This window comes from Sus scrofa, chromosome 13 (genome assembly GCF_000003025.6).
Source record: "Sus scrofa isolate TJ Tabasco breed Duroc chromosome 13, Sscrofa11.1, whole genome shotgun sequence".
Taxonomy (NCBI): domain Eukaryota; kingdom Metazoa; phylum Chordata; class Mammalia; order Artiodactyla; family Suidae; genus Sus; species Sus scrofa.
In genome coordinates, this window is record NC_010455.5 from 29,883,162 (window position 1) to 29,903,855 (window position 20,694).

Consider the following 20,694-nt stretch of genomic DNA (forward strand, 5'->3'; position numbering starts at 1 on the left):
AAACTTGACAGCTCCCTGGTAACAGTTTAATGAAAGGCTGCCAAGATTCCCTTGGAAAATCTGAAACCTGGAGCTTTCAGTAAAACCGTTAAGTTTGACTTGTGCTTTTCGAAAGCAGCAGTGCAGATGGCTGGACCTCTGCATGGTAAACCCACCAGAAAGAGAAACGCTTCCTTTTAATGTGCTCAAGCACGTCAGTTTAAACTTTCTGGTAACTCTAAAGGTCCTTCCATTTGATATAATATGCTTGAGTTCAACAGTTTAAGGCTGCAATACCATGGGAAAATACTTCGGCTGCATTGTTAAATAGTCTGTTCAGTGATTATGTCTTTAGCGTTTTTAATCTTTTTGCCATTTCTTGGGCTGCTGCCGCGGCATATGAAGATTCTCAGGCTAGGGGTCGGATCAGAGCTGTAGCCACTGGCCTACGCCAGAGCCACAGCAACGCGGGATCTGAGCCGCGTCTGCGACCTACACCACAGTTCATGGCAACGCCACTGAGCGAGGCCAGGGATCGAACCCGCAATCTCATGGTTCCTAGTCGGATTTGTTCGTTAACTGCTAAGCCACGATGGGAACTCCTAGAGTGGGAACTTCATATGAAGTGAGGGAGTTCCTGTGGTGGCTCAGCGGCAATGAACCCAACTAGTATCCACGAGTACACGGGTTTGATCCCTGGCCTCACTCGGTGGGTTAAGGATTCTATGTTGCCAAAAGCAGCCTGGGAACTTCCATATGCTGCCGGTGCAACCCTAGAAATAAAAAAGAATATGAAGTGAGTTACTAAGCATCTCCGAACCTTTCCTGATCCAAACAGTGCCAATTCCTGTGTCTCTAGGTTATAAGAATCAAATGAGCAACCTGAGCTCTAAATGCCAGCAGGCAGTGAGTATTTATTCCAACTGCTGCCCACCCTACCCAAGTTCTGGCAGGCCACAGCCTCTTCTCCAAGGGCATTGCTAATAATGAGCAAAATCACCCCAGTGAGAAAAAAGATGGGCCCAGTCTCTTTGCAAACACAGGCTGGCCTGAAACCTTCAGCCTTCTTCATTGCCCAGATAACTGGTCCAGCATGGGTGGAGTGTCTCCACTGAGCTGTGTCCTCTAGGAGATGTCCACTCTCATTACCTGTGCACTATACTCTTTCCTGTAAGTACTCCCTCCAGTATCCAAGCCCAGAGTCAGAGGACAAACATCAAATGATCATTCTTGTGGGCTTGGCGAACTCCAGAGGGAAGAAGAGGTCCACTGCCCCTTGCCAGGCAGAAGGTATAAAAGGGAGGTCAAGTGCCTTTCTCCTGACCCACCTATTAACCAAAGCAGCCCACTGCCAGAGAAGTGTCAGGTCCACTTCCTTTGCTCAGGAATGTACACATTAAGCTGTCTGCCTCAGTCATGGTGGGAACTGTGGGAAAGGCTTGTGATAAACTCCAATCTCAAGGATTAATTTTGGACTTAACATACCTATGGCCACCATCTCTCTTTTCTCTCTCCAGTAACACTATATACAAATATGTTTGACTAATTTTTAGGGAATACAACGTGCCAAGTTCTTTAATTGATTTTATTTTTTACATAAAAAGTTCAGTAAAAATTGAATAAAGTAAAGTGATTTTAAGCAGTAAATCAATCTTATCAACATAGCACAAGGCTGGCCAAAACCACAAGACAGCCTGCTTTGAAATATTTACATGATAACAAATTAAACCTTGCAGGAGAACTTAAACCATCCTTACAAAGTCTTCCTGTGATCCTAGCATGTAGAGGCTAAAAGCAAAACAAAAAACAAAAACGAGGAAAAAACAAATTATTTTCAATATATTCACATATACATTAAAATATAATACAGATCGTCAGGGTAAAGGGTCGTGGGTGGGGATGCGCATGAGTCTGTGCGCTGACAGCACCGCCAAGGAAGAGACCCAGGTTTGAGAGGGGTCAGGCCTGGCCAGGGTCTCAGAAGGGAAGGTGTCAAGGGCCCAAGCCCTTGCCTCTGATGGCCTCTACCAACAGCTCACAACCAGGGACTGCTTATAGACTGAACTCATTTTTGTGGCTTTCAGTTGAAATCTGCAGGTTTGCATTCCCCAGGGTGATGTGTCATCAGTAGCACAGCCCTGACAGGGGTGGAGGTGGGGTGGGGAGGGGGGAAGAAAGGGCCCACAGGATTTCTTCTCCCCACTCTGTCCTACCACTGGTAGCTCGCCTGTTGTCCCACCCTGGCCCTGTAGGTCACTCCAATTCAGTATCCTCTTTGGGTTTGTAAACAGCCCCAAACTTCTGCATATACTTCTTAATGTACTCCTTGGTTTTGTGTTTCACATTCTCATTGCACTCCAGGTCCTCCGGGTTCTTACAGTACTTCAGCTCCTTATTCATAACGCCATGAGTCAGCTGTCCAAGACAAAGGAAAAGAGACCAGAACCACCAATCAGAATGGAAAAGATCTGCGAGGGCAATGCCAGACTGTTGCCTTGGGGCCTTCCTCACCATGAGTGGGAGGTGAATAAGGAGGCAGGCTGGTGCTGGGATCACCAGAAAAGGCAAGCTCAGCTCATAGAGAACCACTACCCTCAAGTAGGGTGTCCTCCCTTCCCTAACCTTCCCTCCCTGTGCCTGGGTCCCCACCCTGGGCATCTGGTAAGGAAAATGCACTTTTTACGATGAAAGGGGCCTTCTCAGAAAGTAGTCTGCCCAGAACATTATCAGACCACAAGCAGGGGAATACCTTGCGAGCTAGGTGTTTGAAGTCTTCAGTTGTAGTAATTCTTCCCACTTTGCAGTCAGGTTTCCGGTAAGGGTTCAGGCACTGGACGATGAACTGGGACATCTGCAGGGAGAAGTGAGCACATTGCTCAATAGTCCAGAGAAGACAAGAATTTGTACTGAGGAAATAATCAGAAAAGGCAGCAGGCAGAGCCAGCCAATCCTTCCCTTTCTCATTTAGGCTGGTTGGTATGGACAGAATGCTAGTATGCCAGTGGGAGATGAGAAGTGATCCTGGGTTGGCCTCGAAAGGGAAAGGGGAAGCCTCACTTAGAGTAGCAGATGGAAGGACAGAACTGCAGGACTCCACTGCTGAGTCTCATGGCAACCCCAGTTTCAACTAATACATTTCACGTCCTCAGCATAAAGAGACTGAAGCTAAATTCTCTGGCCCCTGGAGGCTGGGCAGAGAGGGCCTTTCTGTGCTACTAGAAGGCTTAGTGACCCCAGGAAATGCAGGCATTTTATTACTGAAGGCTACTTAGATTCTGTAAGTGTTGCACTTTATCTGATTCATATACATCAGTGTGAAGCAGATAGGACAGCTGGTTGGAGAAGATCTGGGGTTAAGACCCTTTTCAATACACAACTTCCATTGTCCTGAGAGCCATCTCTGCATCATCTGTCTTACCCAGTGGCTCTCAAGAGTTCCAGGCACAGGATCTCTGGAAGTATTTGTGGCACTAAGATCCCAGGGGACAAAGAGAGGAGGGAGGTCAGTGACAGCCACTTCGGCAGGGAGCACCATGAACAGTGTCCACCCATCCCTGAAAGTCAATGAGCATTTAGACATTCAAAGAATAAGACCATGTCATGAGGTAGGCACTAAAGAAACAGCTTCTAGTTGGCTGAGCTGAAATGCCAATAATTTTACACAGGGACAGTGAGAAACTAAGGTTTAGTCCTAGAGAAGACTTTTACTCAAAGTTTTTCTGTGATCTCCTGCCTCCATCTTCTCTCCCTTCAATCCCTTTCCCCAAATACAATAGGGAATTTCATTATTCCCGGCTTAAAATCCTACAATGGTTCCTTGCAACTCACAGACACACAGGCCCCTATATGGAGCAGCACAATACTCTTCAGCCTCATCTTCCAACACCCCTCACATACCTTGTGCTACAGTCCACAGACTCTCTGGAAGGGAGGACACTCTCTTTGCATCTGTATACTTTACTGCCTGAGTCACATCCCCCCTCATTTATCTGGCTGGTTCCTACCCCTGATTTGAGAGCCCTTGAATAGCAGCCTCCAGCCCTGGCTGGGCACTTTCTCACACAGCTGCCATTACTTAATTACATGTCTACTTCCTCCAACAGACTATGAGCCCCTTCAGTGAACAAACACTGGAGCTTAGAATCTGGATGCCCTGGAGCAGAAAAGGTTAGTGCCCTGATAGCTGGAAATGCAAACTTATGCTATATTACAGCAGCATAAAGAGGACTTGCTTTCTCCTCATCACTTGAGGATTGGGCAGCCACCAAATGAGGTATCACAGAAAGAGAACTCTACTTTGAGACAGAAGGCCTGAGTTCAAGCCTTCTGTCTCCAGCTTGCCTTCTCTGAACCTAAAGAGCTCCTCCATGGGCATAAGAGGAATGACAATTCCGTAAAGCACTGTTGTGAGGGTAAAATGAGAGAAAAGATATCAAAGTGTTTACTACCCAATTGTAAAGGACCTTGTCAACCTGTCATCACATAACAACTACACAGTCAAATCACAGAAGCAAGGGAATACCAAAAGGCAGGCAGCCTAGTAGTATAATAAGCTGTGTACACTTAGAAGAAAGAAAGGAGCTCGGGTTTTTTTTTGTTTGTTTTTTGTTTTTTGTTTTTTTTTGTTTTAAGGGCTGCACCTGCGGCATATGGAGGTTCCCAGGCTAGGGGTCTAATCCAAACTGCAGCTACTGGCCTATGCCACAGCCACGCCGGGTCTGAGCTGCATCTTCAACCTACACCACAGCTCATGGCAACGCTGGATCCTTAACCCACTGAGCAAGGCCTCATAGATACCAGTCATATTTGTTTCCGCTGAGCCACGATGGGAACTCTGGGGCTCAGGTTTAAGTCTTTAGAGCTTAGTGCCTACACCTCACCAAACCTTACCTCTTTTCTGAATATTTCTTTGCTTTTCTTAGCCAGCTCACTGGAGGTGTCTGCTTCTGCTGTCTTGGGCTTTTTTGAGGTCTAGAAATGGAAAAGAAAACATAACAGTGCAGGAATGAGAGGTCAGGTTAGTGATACCCTGCTCTTCCAGAACCCACCCTCCTTTCCCCAGTTGGGATAATTGAGTCTTGGTATTAGAATCCTAAAGGGAAATGGCCTGGAGTCAACTTAGCTATTACCATTCTTACCTCGTTTAAATCCTGTCACCTGACTCTGGCCTCGTTCTTATATACCAAGTTCTAACTCTGTACCCTAAGCCAAAGCTACATCCTCGATGTAGCTAAATGTATGTTTCAGGGTCACCTTCTCTGCAGAAGAATGTGCTGTGTGACTTGAACCACTGAGGTCCCCGTTCTGAGGTACAGTACCCAATGCAACAGGCTCCACCTCTCCCATCTCTGACATTCTAGGACTTCAGGACAAAGGCAAAATGCTCTGTACTGAAGACCTTTTGCCATACAACGATGGTCCAAATATCATAGTCCTCATTCTAGTCCCTCCACACCCCTTGGATACGCATCACTCTTTCTCCAAAGGTGGAGCTGGCCAGACCATAAGAGACAGTCTTGGCACACAGGAGAGGCTCCTTGAAGGTTGGTATTCCTGGTTCAGGAATGGAAAGACTACAGAGCTATCAAGGTATTGGGGGGAGGAGACAAGAGTTATCTGAGTCAGCAGACAGATGAATAGAATAGATCTTAAGGCAGAAAATAATTTGTCCCAAAATGGTAAGGTAATGACAAACCTAGGAATACTCCCTGCTAGCAGAGCTAGGATAGAGGCTGCCAAGTTCCCCCCAACCAGGCACTACTGAAAAGTTCAGGGCACCTACCATGGAAGACCATCTCCCCATACCTCTGCTCACCACCAATCATCAAGCCCCTTCCTAGTAAATGTACTTTTCCATGGAAGAGATTATGAGCAGTCTCCTTTGAATACAAGTCATTACAGATGGATGTAGAAGCTGCAGTTGGTATTACAGGCACTTCATGTTTTTGCTAGCAACTTAGACCATGGAATTTTTTTCTATTCCCAACCTACCCCCAGTTCTGATTCCTCTATTTCTATGAACCATATGAAGGTGCTAGTGAAAAAGGAACTGTTCCATTCACTCTGCTCTGGACTGGTGCAGAGAAAGGTGGCACTCCCTTGGCTGTGGGCTTCAATAAATCAGCTTTCTCTGATTTGTTATAAAAGCTTTACATAATTTTCCATTTTTCTACTTTCTTGCTGTGGGAGCAGGAAAGGAAGGGCAAGGTAGAAAGAACAAACATATTCAACCTCTGGTTTCAGGAAACAACACAAAGCACAAATAACTATTTTCAAATGTTTTGATTTGAGATTTTACAGTTATTTTTTCTAGTAGTAGAGAGTGTGGGTGTGCTTCACAATAAAACTTTACGTAGCAAGGGATCAAGAATTGCTCGAATAAGCCAAGGTAATTTCAACACACCATCAGCTGTTCTCTTACACATCTCAGAAATGTGTAGCAACAGCAATGAGTACAGAAAGCCCCTTGAGGCATGACAACCATCTCAAGGCTCTGGGTCCTACAGAAGAGGCCAGGCTCTCAGAGAAGGTACTGTGCAAACAGAAATGTTCTGCTTCCCTCTGAATGGGGTATGTGTTCAGAAAGCTAAACAAATCCAGTGTATTTCTAATTTAGTCGCTGACTTGATGAGGTCAGTAGAATTTTTAAAATACAGTTATAGAGCACAGCCTCCTAAGCTCTGTCTAGGAGCTTTCCTGGTCCTTTATGCATGCTGTGCAATTGGGACTGAGATGGGAAATATCCAAATGAAAGGTGCCTACACTTACAGCATGGAAATCACGCACCAAAATGAAGTACACTTGGGAGTACTGAAATCTGGGTACCTCTTGGCCTGTGGTCTGCAAATGGCATGAGAAATAATTTCAGAAACTGGTTAATGCTTACTCAAGCCCAATGTCAAGCAATACTAGGAACCAGAGTAAGAGCTGAGGATAGCATTTGATGGGCAATGACATAAAAAAAAAAAAAAAACCTTGGGAGCCTCCTAGGCTCTTGGCTCTAAAAAAAGTCACATTTAAAGTGTTAGCATTTCTAGGAGTTCCCGTCGTGGCGCAGTGGTTAACAAATCCGACTAGGAACCACGAGGTTGCGGGTTCAGTCCCTGACCTTGCTCAGTGGGTTAAGGATCCGGCGTTGCCGTGAGCTGTGGTGTAGGTTGCAGACGCGGCTCGGATCCCGCATTGCTGTGGCTCTGGGGTAGGCCAGCGGCTACAGCTCCGATTCGACCCCTAGCCTGGGAACCTCCATATGCCACGGGAGCGGCCCAAAGAAGAAATAGTAAAAAGCCAAAAAAAAAAAAAATAAATAAATAAAATAAAAAAAAATAAAGTGTTAGCATTTCTACAATATATAAACTTTTAAAGTCAAGCGTTATTAACTTTCCCTAATGCCTGTTGCCAATTAAAAATCCTTTACATGTGTACAGCAAAGGCATTAGATGAACCAATAGCCCCCAAAACATAATAGGCTAGGAAACATCTACCTGTGCTGCAAGCAGTCTACTGGACATGGGAGGGAATGCTGATACGCAAAATAGCAATATGTTCCCAGGGCCTCAGTAATAATCAGTTTGCCTTCTCATACCAGGCATTAGTCAATGGAGGATTCTGGTGGGAAAATGGGAACCTATGTGAGCAGTGGCCAGATGAGAGCACACAATGAAACAAGCAGGCAGAGGGCCTGGCAAAAAGCCAGAGCTTATTGCCTTAAGAAGCTCAACCTGCTGTTGGCTTTCATCTGAGGCATATCTGGATCCCATGGAATCTGGTCAGAATATGACCAAATATGAGTATGACAAGGAATGTTGGTCTATGTACCTTCACATTACTCAAGGCAAGGCTTGAAGTCCTTTTGGCTTTAAGTAGAGAATGGCTTTAAGCTAACTGGATGGCTCCACACACTGACTGTGAAACACAACAAATGCCAACTCCATCCTTTATTATATATACAGAAACAACCATGCCATAAATACAGCCTCTGTGCCTTGGATCTTAGGGGTGTGGCCTGCCTGAAATGAGTCCTGACAAAGAATGAACAGGATATACCCAGCTAATGCTTCTCTATCCCTGATTTTAATTAAGTATGCTTCGGAACATGAAATGCAAAACATTATTCAAGGAGGAACTTTTATCTTTCAGGCGAGCATGAATTCAGAAACAGAAGAAATTGAGCTATGAGAAATACTACACATGACTCAACCTAAATTCTGCAACACAAACCTGTATACACTAAATAAAATGTTAAGAAAGAAAGATCCTTGAAAATAATAAAAACAGTATTCTGTTTTGAAGTTGCTACCACCTTTGGTAACAGAGCAAAGTAATCCATTTAGTTTAGTTCTAGATAAGGCACTATATACCACACCTTAATTTGTCAAAAAGAGGAATGGGGGTAAAAGGGGTGCAGGAAGTGAGGACAGGAAGGCATGTTCAAGAAACAATGCTTCATAAGTCTGACTAGTTTACAAACAGGTCCCATCTGCTCTCTTTAGAGAGAAGCAGAGTTCATAAAAATATCTAGAAATAAAATCGTGAAGACATCATTAGGAACCAGTAGGCCTCATTCTCTGTCCATCTGGGCTCAAGTGCAGTGCAGCCCTGGCAGTTTCTTTCTGGTCCCCCAGATGAAGATTAGGCTACTTAACCATGTGCTCTGCAGAGATGTGGGCTCTGGTTTCTGACTATTCCCTCTCAAATATGATTTCCCGGTTCCCTCTCCACTGCTAAGTGATTTCATATAGAATCCTTTTGTAAATTACCCTTAACTCCAAAGATATGATGATCAATTCAAGATTCTTAGCACCTGATCCCATCCTTTGCAACTGCCTCAATCTGAAAACTACAGTCCATCTCCACCAGAGAGCTTTCTAAAAGGCAAGTCTGATCTTGCCACTGCCCAAACCATTTCAAAGGTTTCCCACCACCTAGACAGAGAATGAAGGTCCAATTCCTAAGCATGGCACATAAGGCTGCCCTTTTACTTGGACCCTACTTCTCAGCTCCATTTTGTGCTTGGCTATTTTAAATGACCTGAATTTCTCAATACATCTTCACATAAGAAAAGCTAATTCCCTGAACATTAAACAAGCAACAATAGACTTTATGTCCACTCTTCATTTGAAGGACTAACTTAACATGCACACAATAAACCAAAAGACTGAATCAGGATTAATGGCTAATGTACCAAGCTAAGGTCTCTGGCATCCCTTACAAACCTGGTCTCAGAATTTAGCTATATTCTAACACCAGAGATTTCTTCTCAAACTGTTTTATATTTCATATCATACAATTAATACAGCTACCGAAGTCTGGAAAGAGGGGTTGTGTGGTTTTTTGTTTGTATGCTTCCAGGTAATTTATTGATTTTTTTAGGGCCACAGGTGTGGCATATGGAAGTTCCTGGGTCAGGGATCGAATCAGAGTTGCAGCTACTGGCCTATACCACAGCCACACCAGATCCAAGCTGCATGTGCAACCTACACGGAAGCTTGCAGCAATGCCAGATCCTTAATGCACTGATGGAGACCAGGGATCAGGGATCGCTGAGCCACAAAGGAAACTCCATCTTCCAGGCAATTTAAATGGCAGTTGCCTCACAATCCTGTGCATATTTCTCTGTTTCAAGAAAATGTGACAGCACCATAGCTAGGGTGACATGGTTAAGCACCTCAAATGATTCATCTGAAATTCAGCAAACTCCACATGGATATTAAGTGTCTTATCTTTTTGACAAATGCTAAATATAATGGTAAAGAAAGAAAAACATTCCCCCCAAAGTGAATAAAATATAAAAGGAGGTATGGATTTGTTTCTACTTTTCTCTTACTCAAATTCCTTCCTTTCTTGCCTCTCCCACTTCTCTCCACTGATTTAACTAGTTAAGCGCCTCTTGTTATTCTCAAAACAAAAAACAGAAGCAAAACAAAAAACCACCACTATTCAAATCTTGGAACACAGACATACGGTCTTTGATTTCACTCAAGACACCACATCCTTGGAGAGGGAGTCCTACTCCAAGTGAAAAGGATTAAAAAAACCCTGCTAATCCAATCATTGAATCACATGACCCCAATTACTCTCTTGTTAGAAGGAGAGATGAGGAATAAGCTCTCCTTTGCCTTACTTGTTCTAAAATAATATTTCCATAGTAATATATATCGGTATCAAATCTTAAAAAAAAAGACGGGGCAGTTATTCTTCTTTGGTGAGGTTTTCATTTTAACCAGTTTAACTTCTTTACAGACCCACCAATCCCAAAATGGCAGGACATTAAAACACACTATCGCAGAAAGACTTCAGTTAAAGAGTGAAAACAAATTTAACAAGAAACATACAGCATTAAGAAGAATGCAGTAATCTACAGGGAGAGATCTAAGATATATTAAAGGAAGTTATAATGGAATAGGAATACTCTATTTGCATGTTTAAAATGATAAGAAAAACACCTATGTGTGTTTTTCAAAAAGGTCTGGAAGAACATACAGCAAAGCAAGATTTTGCATTTTTGGCACTACTGACATTTTGGGCCAGTTCTTTGTTATAGGGGACTCTCCTGTGTACTATAATGTTTACAATCAGTCTCTATCCACTAGAAGCCAATAGTATCCCCTCAGTTGTGTTGTGTTTTGTTTTTTTTCCGGGCCACACCCATGGCATATGGAGGTTCCCAGGCTAGGGGTTGAATTGGAGCAGTAACTGCTGGCCCACACCACAGCCATGCAGATCCGAGCCCCATCTGCAACCTACACCGCAGCACTTGTCAACGCTGGATCCTTAACCCACTGAGCTAGGCCGGGGATCAAACCTTCATCCTCATGGATACTAGTCAGATTCGTTTCCGCTGAGCCACGCTGGGAACTCCTCTCTCAGTTGTTAACAACCAAAAATGTCTCTAAATATTATCAAGCCTCCAGAGGAGCAAAACTGCTTCTGGTTGAGAACCTCTGTGCTAAAAGGTTAATGGCATTTATCTCCAGAGAAGGAAGTATGATGAAAAGGGAGCAACTGAATAGAAATTAAAGGTTTTTACTTTTTTGTTCTACATACTATACTTCTGTATCGTTTGGACATCCTACCACCCCCAAGTATTTGTTACATGTGTAATTCTCTAGAAAAACAAAGAAATTAGAATTCCAACATCACATGGCAGCTGGCCTTACAAAATGATAGGATATAGACCCCCAAATGATCAGGAAACCTATCTGTAAGCCACACTCACCTTCATGGGATTCTCATCATATGTTGGGGTTCCTAAGTCCATCTCAGCTTCATGCTCAAGGCTGGCATCATCTCCTGGGCTTTCCCAAGTAGGAGGATCCCACTGAGTCTGCCTAGAAGAAGGTAAAAACAGCCACACTGCCACAGCCAGAAAAGAAAACTCTGGCATACCTCTGGCTCACATACATATAAAACACAATATGCAATTAAACATAAAACAAAGTCAAAAAGTGACATTTTTTGATATCTTAGCAAAGATTCTGTCACAGACATAAATTGTTTAGCCCACTATATTTCTGTAGCTAATGTTGTGGCAACACTTGCTGGTGTCAAAGACAACAGTAAAACCAAACATGTTAGTCTGTCCCTCACCTGGCTCTTAATGTTCTAAAAACAGGATTCAGCAAAGCCTAAAGAAAGTAAGCAGCAGCGTAGGTGCCTGCTTATGCCACCTCTTTGCAGGTGACGAGATCAATCGTGATTGTACCAACATGTACAAAATAAAATATACACACACTCCTCACAATCCTTGATCATGTGAGAAAAATTGTTCCTTGCTTTAGGAGTCTTCTTGTTTATAGTTTGCCCCATTGGTTTGATGATCTGACTGCATGGGAAAGATGTTCAGGTTAAAATTTGTGCCCTCTGCTAAAAATATTCTCAACTGACCACAAAAAAAAAAAAAAAAAAAAAAAAAAAAAGGCTCAACAACGTTAATTCGTTGCATGTTTGTAGCTGTTTTGAAAGTAATCAAGCAAAACTGGTTTTGAGTTTTGTTTAAAGCTAGATCTGTGAAGTGACAAATGGAAGTAGGGAAATTCATATTCAGAGAGTCAGAAGTCAGCTGTCACAGGGAATGCTGTAAGGAGAATCACTTAACATATCAAAAGCCTCCAAGAAGCTAGCGACATATCTGACAGGTCAGTCCCGCCATTACATTCTTCTGCTTTCCTACCACATTGAACTTTAGTCAACAACATTAAAGGCATTTGATATAAACCAGGTTTGTGGATGATTATGAAAACAGTTCTTACTGATCAGAGACAAACTTAATTTTAAAATTGGCTCAAATGGAGTCCCCGTCGTGGCACAGTGGAAATGAATCCAACTAGGAACCATGAAGTTGAGGGTTTGATCCCTGGCTTTGCTCAGTCGGTTAAGGATCCGGTGTTGCCATGAGCTGTGGTGTAGGTCATAGACATGGCTCAGATCTGGTGTGGCTGTGGCTGTGGCATAGGCTGGCAGCTGTAGCTCTGATTCGACCCCTAGCTGGGAACCTCCATATGCCATGGCGCAGCCCTAAAAAGCAAAAATAAATAAAATAAAATAAAATAAAATAAAACGGGCTTGAGGAGTTCCTGTTGTGGCTCAGCAGGTTACCAGCCCGACTAGTATCCATGAGGATGCAGGTTTGATTCCTGGCCTCGCTCGGTGGGTTAAGGCTCTAGTGTAGCTGTAAGCTGTAGTATGTAGATCACAGACACAGCTCAGCTCCTGTGATGCCATTGCTGTATCATAGGCTGGCAGCTGCAGCTCTGATTCGACCCCTAGCCTGGGAACTTCCATATGCCACAAGTGTGGCCCTGAAAAGCAAAAAAATAAAAAATAAAAATAAAACGGGCTCAAAATTTCTATTGCAATCAGGAGTTCTTGCTGTGATGCAGTGAATTAATGATCCATCTTATCTTGGTGGCATGGCTGGTTCGATTCCCTGCCTAGCATAGTGAATTTAGGATCCAGCATTGCCACAGCTGTGCTGTAGTGTGGGTCACAGATCGGCTCAGATTTGATCCCTGGCCCAGGAACTTCCATATGCCATGGGTATGGCCAAAAATGGGGGAAAAAGTTTTAATCAAAGAACCATAAGCAGCGTGGGTTTCACTGCGGAAAGTAAAGAGAGAGGGAGATATTATGCTCTTAGGTGCTATCTTGGGAAAACCTCTAAAAAAGATAGAAAAAGTACACACATAAATAAGAAATACAATCTTTTTCATTTGTGGAAAGGTGATAGTATATTAAAAAGCTTACTTTGGTATTGAAGAAAACAAGGTTCTGGTAAAATTTGCAGACATTAGTTTTTAAAATCACTACTCTTTCAGCTAGCAGCATAACAAGGGCTCCTTTTATAAAGCTATTTTTTAATAGGAGTAATGAAGACCTTTTAAAGTAGAACACATAAAGGAAAAATATTTGACTTCATGAAATTTTTAACTTTATTTCACAAGACATACAAACAAAAACATCTGCAATACCCTTGATAAAGAGATCTGACAATGTGGACACAAAATGGGGGTAAATGCTCCAAACAAGCAATTCACAAAAAATGCAAATGGCCAACAATCTAATGAAGATGTTCCATTTCAACAATAAAAGAACTAAAAGTGAAGAAATAAGATTTCTCATCTACTAACATGAATTAAGGAACCTACATCAAGAAAAAGGCACTTGTGTGTACATTTTGTGGGAGTCTAAATTGGTATGATTTTTTTTAATGGTAAGCAGACAGTACTTAATTTTTTTTTTTTTTGTCTTTTTGCCATTTCTTGGGCTGCTCCCGCAGCATATGGAGGTTCCCAGGCTAGGAGTCTAATCGGAGCTGTAGCCACCGGCCTACGCCAGAGCCACAGCAACGGGGGATCCAAGCCGCGTCTGCAACCTACACCATAGCTCACGGCAACACTGGATCGTTAACCCACTGAGCAAGGGCAGGGACCGAACCCGCAACCTCATGGTTCCTAGTCGGATTCGTTAACCACTGAGCCACGACGGGAACTCCAGTACTTAATAATTTAAAATGCTATCTCTCTTTTGACCAAATATTCCACTTTTAAGAATCTACCTGACGAAGGTAGTTATGGTTAGTATTAGTGTCTGTAAGGATGTCTAGGTTTAGAGTTAGACATAAAATAGTGAAAATCCATCAGTCGGGGTGTGTTAAATAAAATTTAGTACAACCATACAAAAGAGAAGGGGTTGGGAAAATTTTTTCTATAAAGGATCAGAAAGTAAATATCCTTGACCTTATGAGTCAAATGGTTTCTGTCATAACCAGTCTACTGTCATTGGAGAATGAAAGCAGCCATAAACAATTTCTATATAAAAGGATGTGGCTGTGTTCCAAAACTTTATTTGCCAAAACAAGTAGCCCATAGGCATGGTTTGCTGACCCATGCAACAAATAAGCAAACATTAAAAATAACATAGTTTTATATTAATAGTTATATAAATTGGTAAATAAAACAGATGACAGAACATGCACCCAACAACTCACATTATAAACCAGTGAATACATACATAGAGAAAGCACATATATTCACATAAAGCTATCTGCCTAAGATATTTTTTAAAAATTCCAAGAAAAATATAAATCAGGTTTTTTATACATAGCAGGAGTCATCAAACTATGGCTCATGAAACAAATCTGACCTACTGCCTGCTTAGTTTTGCTGGAACACAGACAGGCCCATTCATTTACTAATTGTCTATAGCTGCTAACACAACAATAGCAGAATTGAATAGGTGTGAAAAAGACTGTTTGAAAGGCAAAACCTAAAATATTTATCACCTGGCCTTCTTTAGAAAGGGGTTACTCATGACCCCTGACATCTAATATGTTAGATGAAATCACTACCTTTTTTTTTTTTTTTTTTGCCTTTTTGCCTTTTTAGGGCTGCACCCATGACATATGGAATTTCCCAGGCTGGGGTTGAATCTGAGCTGTAGCTGCCAGTCTATACCACAACCATAGCAACATCAGATCCGAGCTGCGTCTGCGACCTACACCACAGCTCCAGCAATGCTGGATCCTTAACCCACTGAGCAAGGCCAGGGAGCGAATCCACAACCTCATGGTTCCTAGTTGGATTTGTTTCCACTGCGCCACAAGGAGAACTCCGAAATCATTACCATTTTTTAAAAAACTTCTCAGTTTTCTCCAAAAGAGTCTTACATATTAAAAACACATCAGAACATATCCAAAAAAGACCAAAGTCTAAGGTATGTGACTCTGGAAAGCCAGCAGTCCTTAAGTACAGTCTATAGCTATAACCATAATACTCCCCCTATGGTGGCAGCTTCTTTGAAAGGTGATTTGGGGATTCCCCGACAGCCCTTCTTACCTTGTGATCACATGGTAGTAGTAAATCTTCCCTTCTGGGTCTCGGGCAGTCTTCCAGTTGGGAGGTAAGATGATGGTTTTTGGTTTGGGAGGAGATGGGGGTGGTAGATCCAGGAGATTATTTGTCACAACCATTTCAGGCTAAAAAGAAAGAAACACCCAAGTTCTTGATCAGTGACATCTCTCAAGCTGGCAAAAAGAGCCTATTTAAGCAAGATAAGTAAAAACAGGTATCTACCTCCTTAAAAAAAGTAAAGGTACAATCTGGGAAATGATTAGAGACCGTGTATATAAAGAACTTTAGGGATGTGTAAGAAAATCGACAGCAGGCTCCAAGTTCACCACCAACATATCACATTTTTAAAATATTCAGCAGCTCAGCAGCTCATTATCTAGAATACTTTTCAATCTTAAAAAAAACCAATGCTAAATGGTATATAACCAACTTCAGGATAATGATTAGCTGAATAGGCTTTAGAGATAAGCAATTATGTTACAATGTTAACATTTTTCCATTACATATTTTTTTCTGTATGCTTGAAACCTCATATTTATATTTTAAAATTATAGAAACAGGGGTTCCCGTCATGGCTCAGTGGTTAACGAATCCGACCAGGAACCATGAGGTTGCGGGTTTGATCCCTGGCCTTGCTCAGTGGGTTAGGGATCTGGCGTTGCCATGAGCTGTGGTGTAGGTTGCAGACACGGCTTGGATCTGGTGTTGCTGTGGCTCTGGTGAAGGCCGGCAGCTACAGCTCCGATTTGACCCCTAGTCTGGAAACCTCCATATGCCATGGGAGCGGCCCTAGAAAAGGCAAAAAAAGACCAAAAAAATAAAAAATAAATAAATAAATAAAATTATAGAAATGAGTGAACAAGTTTTTAGTTTAATTGAAAAAGTTTTAAAAATTTTGATATCACATTTTGAAAAACATAAAAACTTCATAATCACAGTTATAAACTGAACTGTGTTTCCCCCAAATTCATATTGAAGCCCTAACCCTCAATCTGACTGTATTTGGAGAGAGAGGACTGGTTAATGAGGTCATAAGAACAGAGCCTTAATCCAACAGGACTGATGTCCTTATAAGAAGTGGAAGAGACATTGGGGAATGTGCGCAGAGAAAAGGCTAAGTGAGGACACAGTGAAAGGCAGCCATCTGCAAGCCAAGGAGAGGTTTCAGGAGACAGCAAACCTGCTGGCACCTTGATCTTAAGGCTCACAGCCTCCCAGAACTGTGAGAAAATTAATTTCTGTATTAAGCCATCTTGTCTGTAGTATTTTGTTAAAACAGCTCTGGTAAAACTGATAATCACTATGAGGATATTTACCCTTCATTGTTCAGTCCAGTTAATAAAGAAAAAAATTTTCCAACTTTACCTTTGCTTGAACAGTTAAAGAGGAACCTGAGATCCCAGGCTCAGATAAAACATGGCCACTTTTAAGAAAACACAACTCTCCAATCATGGCTGCGTTGTGCATTCCCTCTAATCCCTACTTCACATGGCTGTTTTTTTGGAGGGGACCCACTTAAGTTCCACTTCCTCCATTCCCATAGTTCTCTATCTAGTCTATAAGGTGATCTCTTTTCCCTAAACTTTTATGTCACTTAAGAATATTCCAGGAGTTCCTGTTGTGGCGCAGCGGAAGCGAATCCGACTAGGAACCGTGAGGTTGCAGGACTGATCCCTGGCCTTGCTCAAGTGGGTTAAGGATCTGGTGTTGCCGTGAGCTGTGGTATAGGTAAGAGATGCAGCTCGGATCCCGCACTGCTGTGGTGTAGGCCGGTTGCTACAGCTCCGATTAGACCCTCAGCCTGGGAATCTCCACATGCCTTGGGTGGGGCCCTAAAAAGACAAAAAACAAACAAACAAACAAACAAAAACAAATCATTCAGTATCTACTACATTACTAATCTTCCGCTTGAGAATGATTTTTTTCCCTCCTCAAACTCTTTAATCTGCATCTTTCATGATATTAAACTCTGATTACTTTTAGCATTATTTATTGGGATCCTCATCTGTTACTGGAATCACACATTTAAGCATAGGAATGGAATCTTATGTTTGTATTCAAAATGCCTAGGAGGGCCCAATTCATGGCAAGCCCTCAAAAACCTGCTGTAAGTACACATTGTCTTATTCCCCAACTGTTTCACATGTTGTCTTTTTACTTTATCTCCACTAACTGCCCAATTTGTCTAAAGCCACCACTACTCCCCAGGTTGCAGCAGAAGCCTTCTCTGGAATCCAGTATTCTAAATTGCTAACCTAGTTGCATTGTTCTGTTTAGTTTCTCAAATGATTCCAATACCAACTTTTACTTCCCATTTCATCAAAAAGCAACACTACTTCATTAAGATTTCATATCCTTCTACATATGCTGCAGCATACCAAAAGTTTTTCTTAATATATATACTGTACAACATGTATAGTAAATCCATCATTCAATTCTATACCTCTAGTCCATGGTATCTAGTACCATATCATATTTTAGTTCTTCATAAGTAACGATAGCTAGGCTAGAAAATTATTACCTCAGAATTCAGAGCAAAGTATAATATACAAGACTAGTCAGTTTAACTTACAAATAAAAAGGATCCTGGAAGCAAAGCATATATATATTAACACAGCTTTAAGTTCCACAAACATTTTTTTTGGGCTGCGCCTGCAGCATGTAGAAATTCCCAGGCCAGGGATCAAACCAGTGCCACAGCAGTGACCCAAGTTGCTGCAGTGACAATGCCAATCCTTAACCTATTGCACCATAAGAGAACTCCAGAATTTTTTTTAACTGACAAAATTGTTGAGTAGTGCTAAGGGTACGTAAGCATTTGAATCAAACTGGTGACTATAAAAATTAAAACAAAAAACCTAAGAAGCAAAAAAAAGTTAAATAAATAAATAAATAAAAGCAAAACCCAAACCAAACCAAAAGTAAACCTTCTAAAAATAAAGTATGTAACCAACAAGAATTTTATCAATTGAAATATTTCTTACTGGCTGTAAGGGCTGAGGCTGCCCTGGTGCAACTATTGTAGTCACGGCCGCAGTTGGCTGTACCACCACTCCTTGTGGGTGGGCTGTGAAAATCTGTTGTCCCTGGATGTACTGAAGACTTGGCTGGGCATAACTCTAAAAGATAAAATCAAGAAATTCATACTCTATTCTTTTCTAGCTCTAATACAGCAGTATTTGACCTCCAAGTTAGCATAAATCTTATTGAAAGATATATCTATTAATATTTTTTAACTTTCAATGTGAATATTTTGTTTCAAATGTGTAAAACAATCTTTTGTTTCAAACACTTAAGTTTCTTTCTTTTTTTTTTCTTTTTTGGCTACCTGATGCCATGTGGAAGTTCCCAGGCCAGGGATTGAACCTGCACCACAGCAGCGACCCAAGCCACTGCAGCGACAACGTTGGATCCTTTGACCCACTGCACTGGGCTGGGGATCAAACCCGGGCCTCTGCAGTGATCCAAGCCACTGCAGATTCTTAACCCACTGCCCCACAAAGGGAACTCCAAAAAACACTTTTGAATTAACACTGATGTACAATCAGACAATATTAAATCAGAAATCAATACCAAAGTATCAGCAACAAATATGACCAAATATTGTTTTAAAAATTTAAAAGCATGCTCTAAAAGACGAAATATAAATAACAAAGTTCTACTTCAACTTTGATAAAAACAAGCCATAAAACAAAACATAACTGGATTCTACTCTACGATCAATCAATTTATCTGGAAAGTAAGTGTGCAAGGGCTGATGCTCAGAAGGAAGCATCCTTGAGTGACTATACAAGAGGCAAGTTACTGTGCATGAAGGAGGTTGATACATGTAGGCTAGTCTGATTCTGTGTAGAAACAGTCTCTGGGCAGCTGAAGAAGAAAGATGGATAACCTGGAATATTCCCAACCACTAAAAGCTGAAGATCAGATGCTATAATGAATCCCAAATTTCTTTTTCTTTTCCTTTTCTCTCCTTTTCATCTGCTCCCACAGCATACGGAAATTCCCGGATCAGGGATTAAATCCAAGCCCCAGCTGCAACCTATGTCACAGCTGCAGCAATGCTGGATCCTTAATCCACTGCACTGGGCTGGGGGCTGAACCAGCACTTCCACAGAGACAAGCCAGACCATTAACCCACTGTACTCATGGGTTACTCCTCAAACTTATTTTTTGCTGACCCACTCCCCTAGTCTAATCCACTGGCAAATTCTGTTGATTCTGCTTTTCTTTTCTTTTCTTTTTTTTTTTTTTTTAGGGCAACCTCCACGTATGGATGTTCCCAGGCTAGGGGTAGAATCGAAGCTGTAGCCACCAGCCTACCACAGCCACAACAGATCTGAGTCATGTCTACGTACTTCACCACAGCTCAAGGCAACGCTGGATCCTTAACCCACTGAGCGAGACCAGGGAGCGCACCTGTGTCCTCACAGATGCTAGTCAGATTTGTTTCCGCTGAGCCATGGCAGGAACCCCAACTGTTTTTTTGTTTGTTTGTTTGTTTGGTCTTTTTGTCTTTTTAGGGCCACACCTGCGGCATATGAAGGTTTCCACGCTAGGGGTCAAATCAGAGCTATAGCCGCTGGCCTACACCACAGCTCACAGCAACACCAGATTCTCAATCCACTGAGTGAGGCCAGGGATCAAACCCGTGTCCTCATGGATACTAGTCGGGTTTGTTTACTGCTGAGCCACAACGGGAACTCCCGACTCTGCATTTTTATGTGTGTTTATGTGTGGTCTCTGTGTGTATCTATGTGTATAGGTGTATATATGTGTGTGTGTGTGTATAAATACATAAAAATAAAATCAGATCATTTCTCACACTTCTTGTTCTACTATTCTAGTATAAGTAGCCACATTTTCTTGCCTAGATCATTCAACATCTCTTAGCTAATCTCCCTATTTTTGACCTTGATTCTCATAATCTCTTCACTCAGAGCAATCAGAGCTATCCTCTTAAAATAGGTCAGATCATGCCAGTCTGTTCTAACTGCTCCAGTGGATTTAAATATTACTCAGACTAACTGCCAAAATCCTCACAAAGCCCTGACCAGTCTATTCCTTCTATTCCTCCCTAAGGCCTTAACCTCACTTCCTACTACAGGCATACTTCAGAGATATTGTGGGTTCAGTTTCAGTACACTGCAATAAAGTGAATATTGCAATAAAAAGTCACATGAATATTTTGATTTCCCACTGCATATGAAAGTTATGTTTATATTATACTGTAGTCTATTAAGTATACAGTAGCATTATGTCTAAAAAAACCATGTAGATACCTTAATTAAAAAATACCATATTGTGTATATATACACAATGGAATACTACTCAGCCATTAAAAAGGATAACATAATGCCATTTG

The 20,694-nt window shown here is 41.9% G+C and overlaps 1 protein-coding gene across 1 annotated transcript in view; it reads right to left on the minus strand.

Annotated features, from left to right (window-relative positions):
• SETD2 (SET domain containing 2) overlaps nucleotides 1,547-20,694 on the minus strand; it is a 111,578-nt gene continuing 92,430 nt past the window's right edge. Inside the window, 6 exon segments of the mRNA XM_021068704.1 lie at nucleotides 1,547-2,394; nucleotides 2,729-2,830; nucleotides 4,870-4,950; nucleotides 11,198-11,309; nucleotides 15,315-15,454; nucleotides 18,314-18,448. Of these exon segments, the coding sequence (XP_020924363.1) occupies nucleotides 2,233-2,394; nucleotides 2,729-2,830; nucleotides 4,870-4,950; nucleotides 11,198-11,309; nucleotides 15,315-15,454; nucleotides 18,314-18,448 (732 nt within the window). The 3' untranslated portion in view covers nucleotides 1,547-2,232.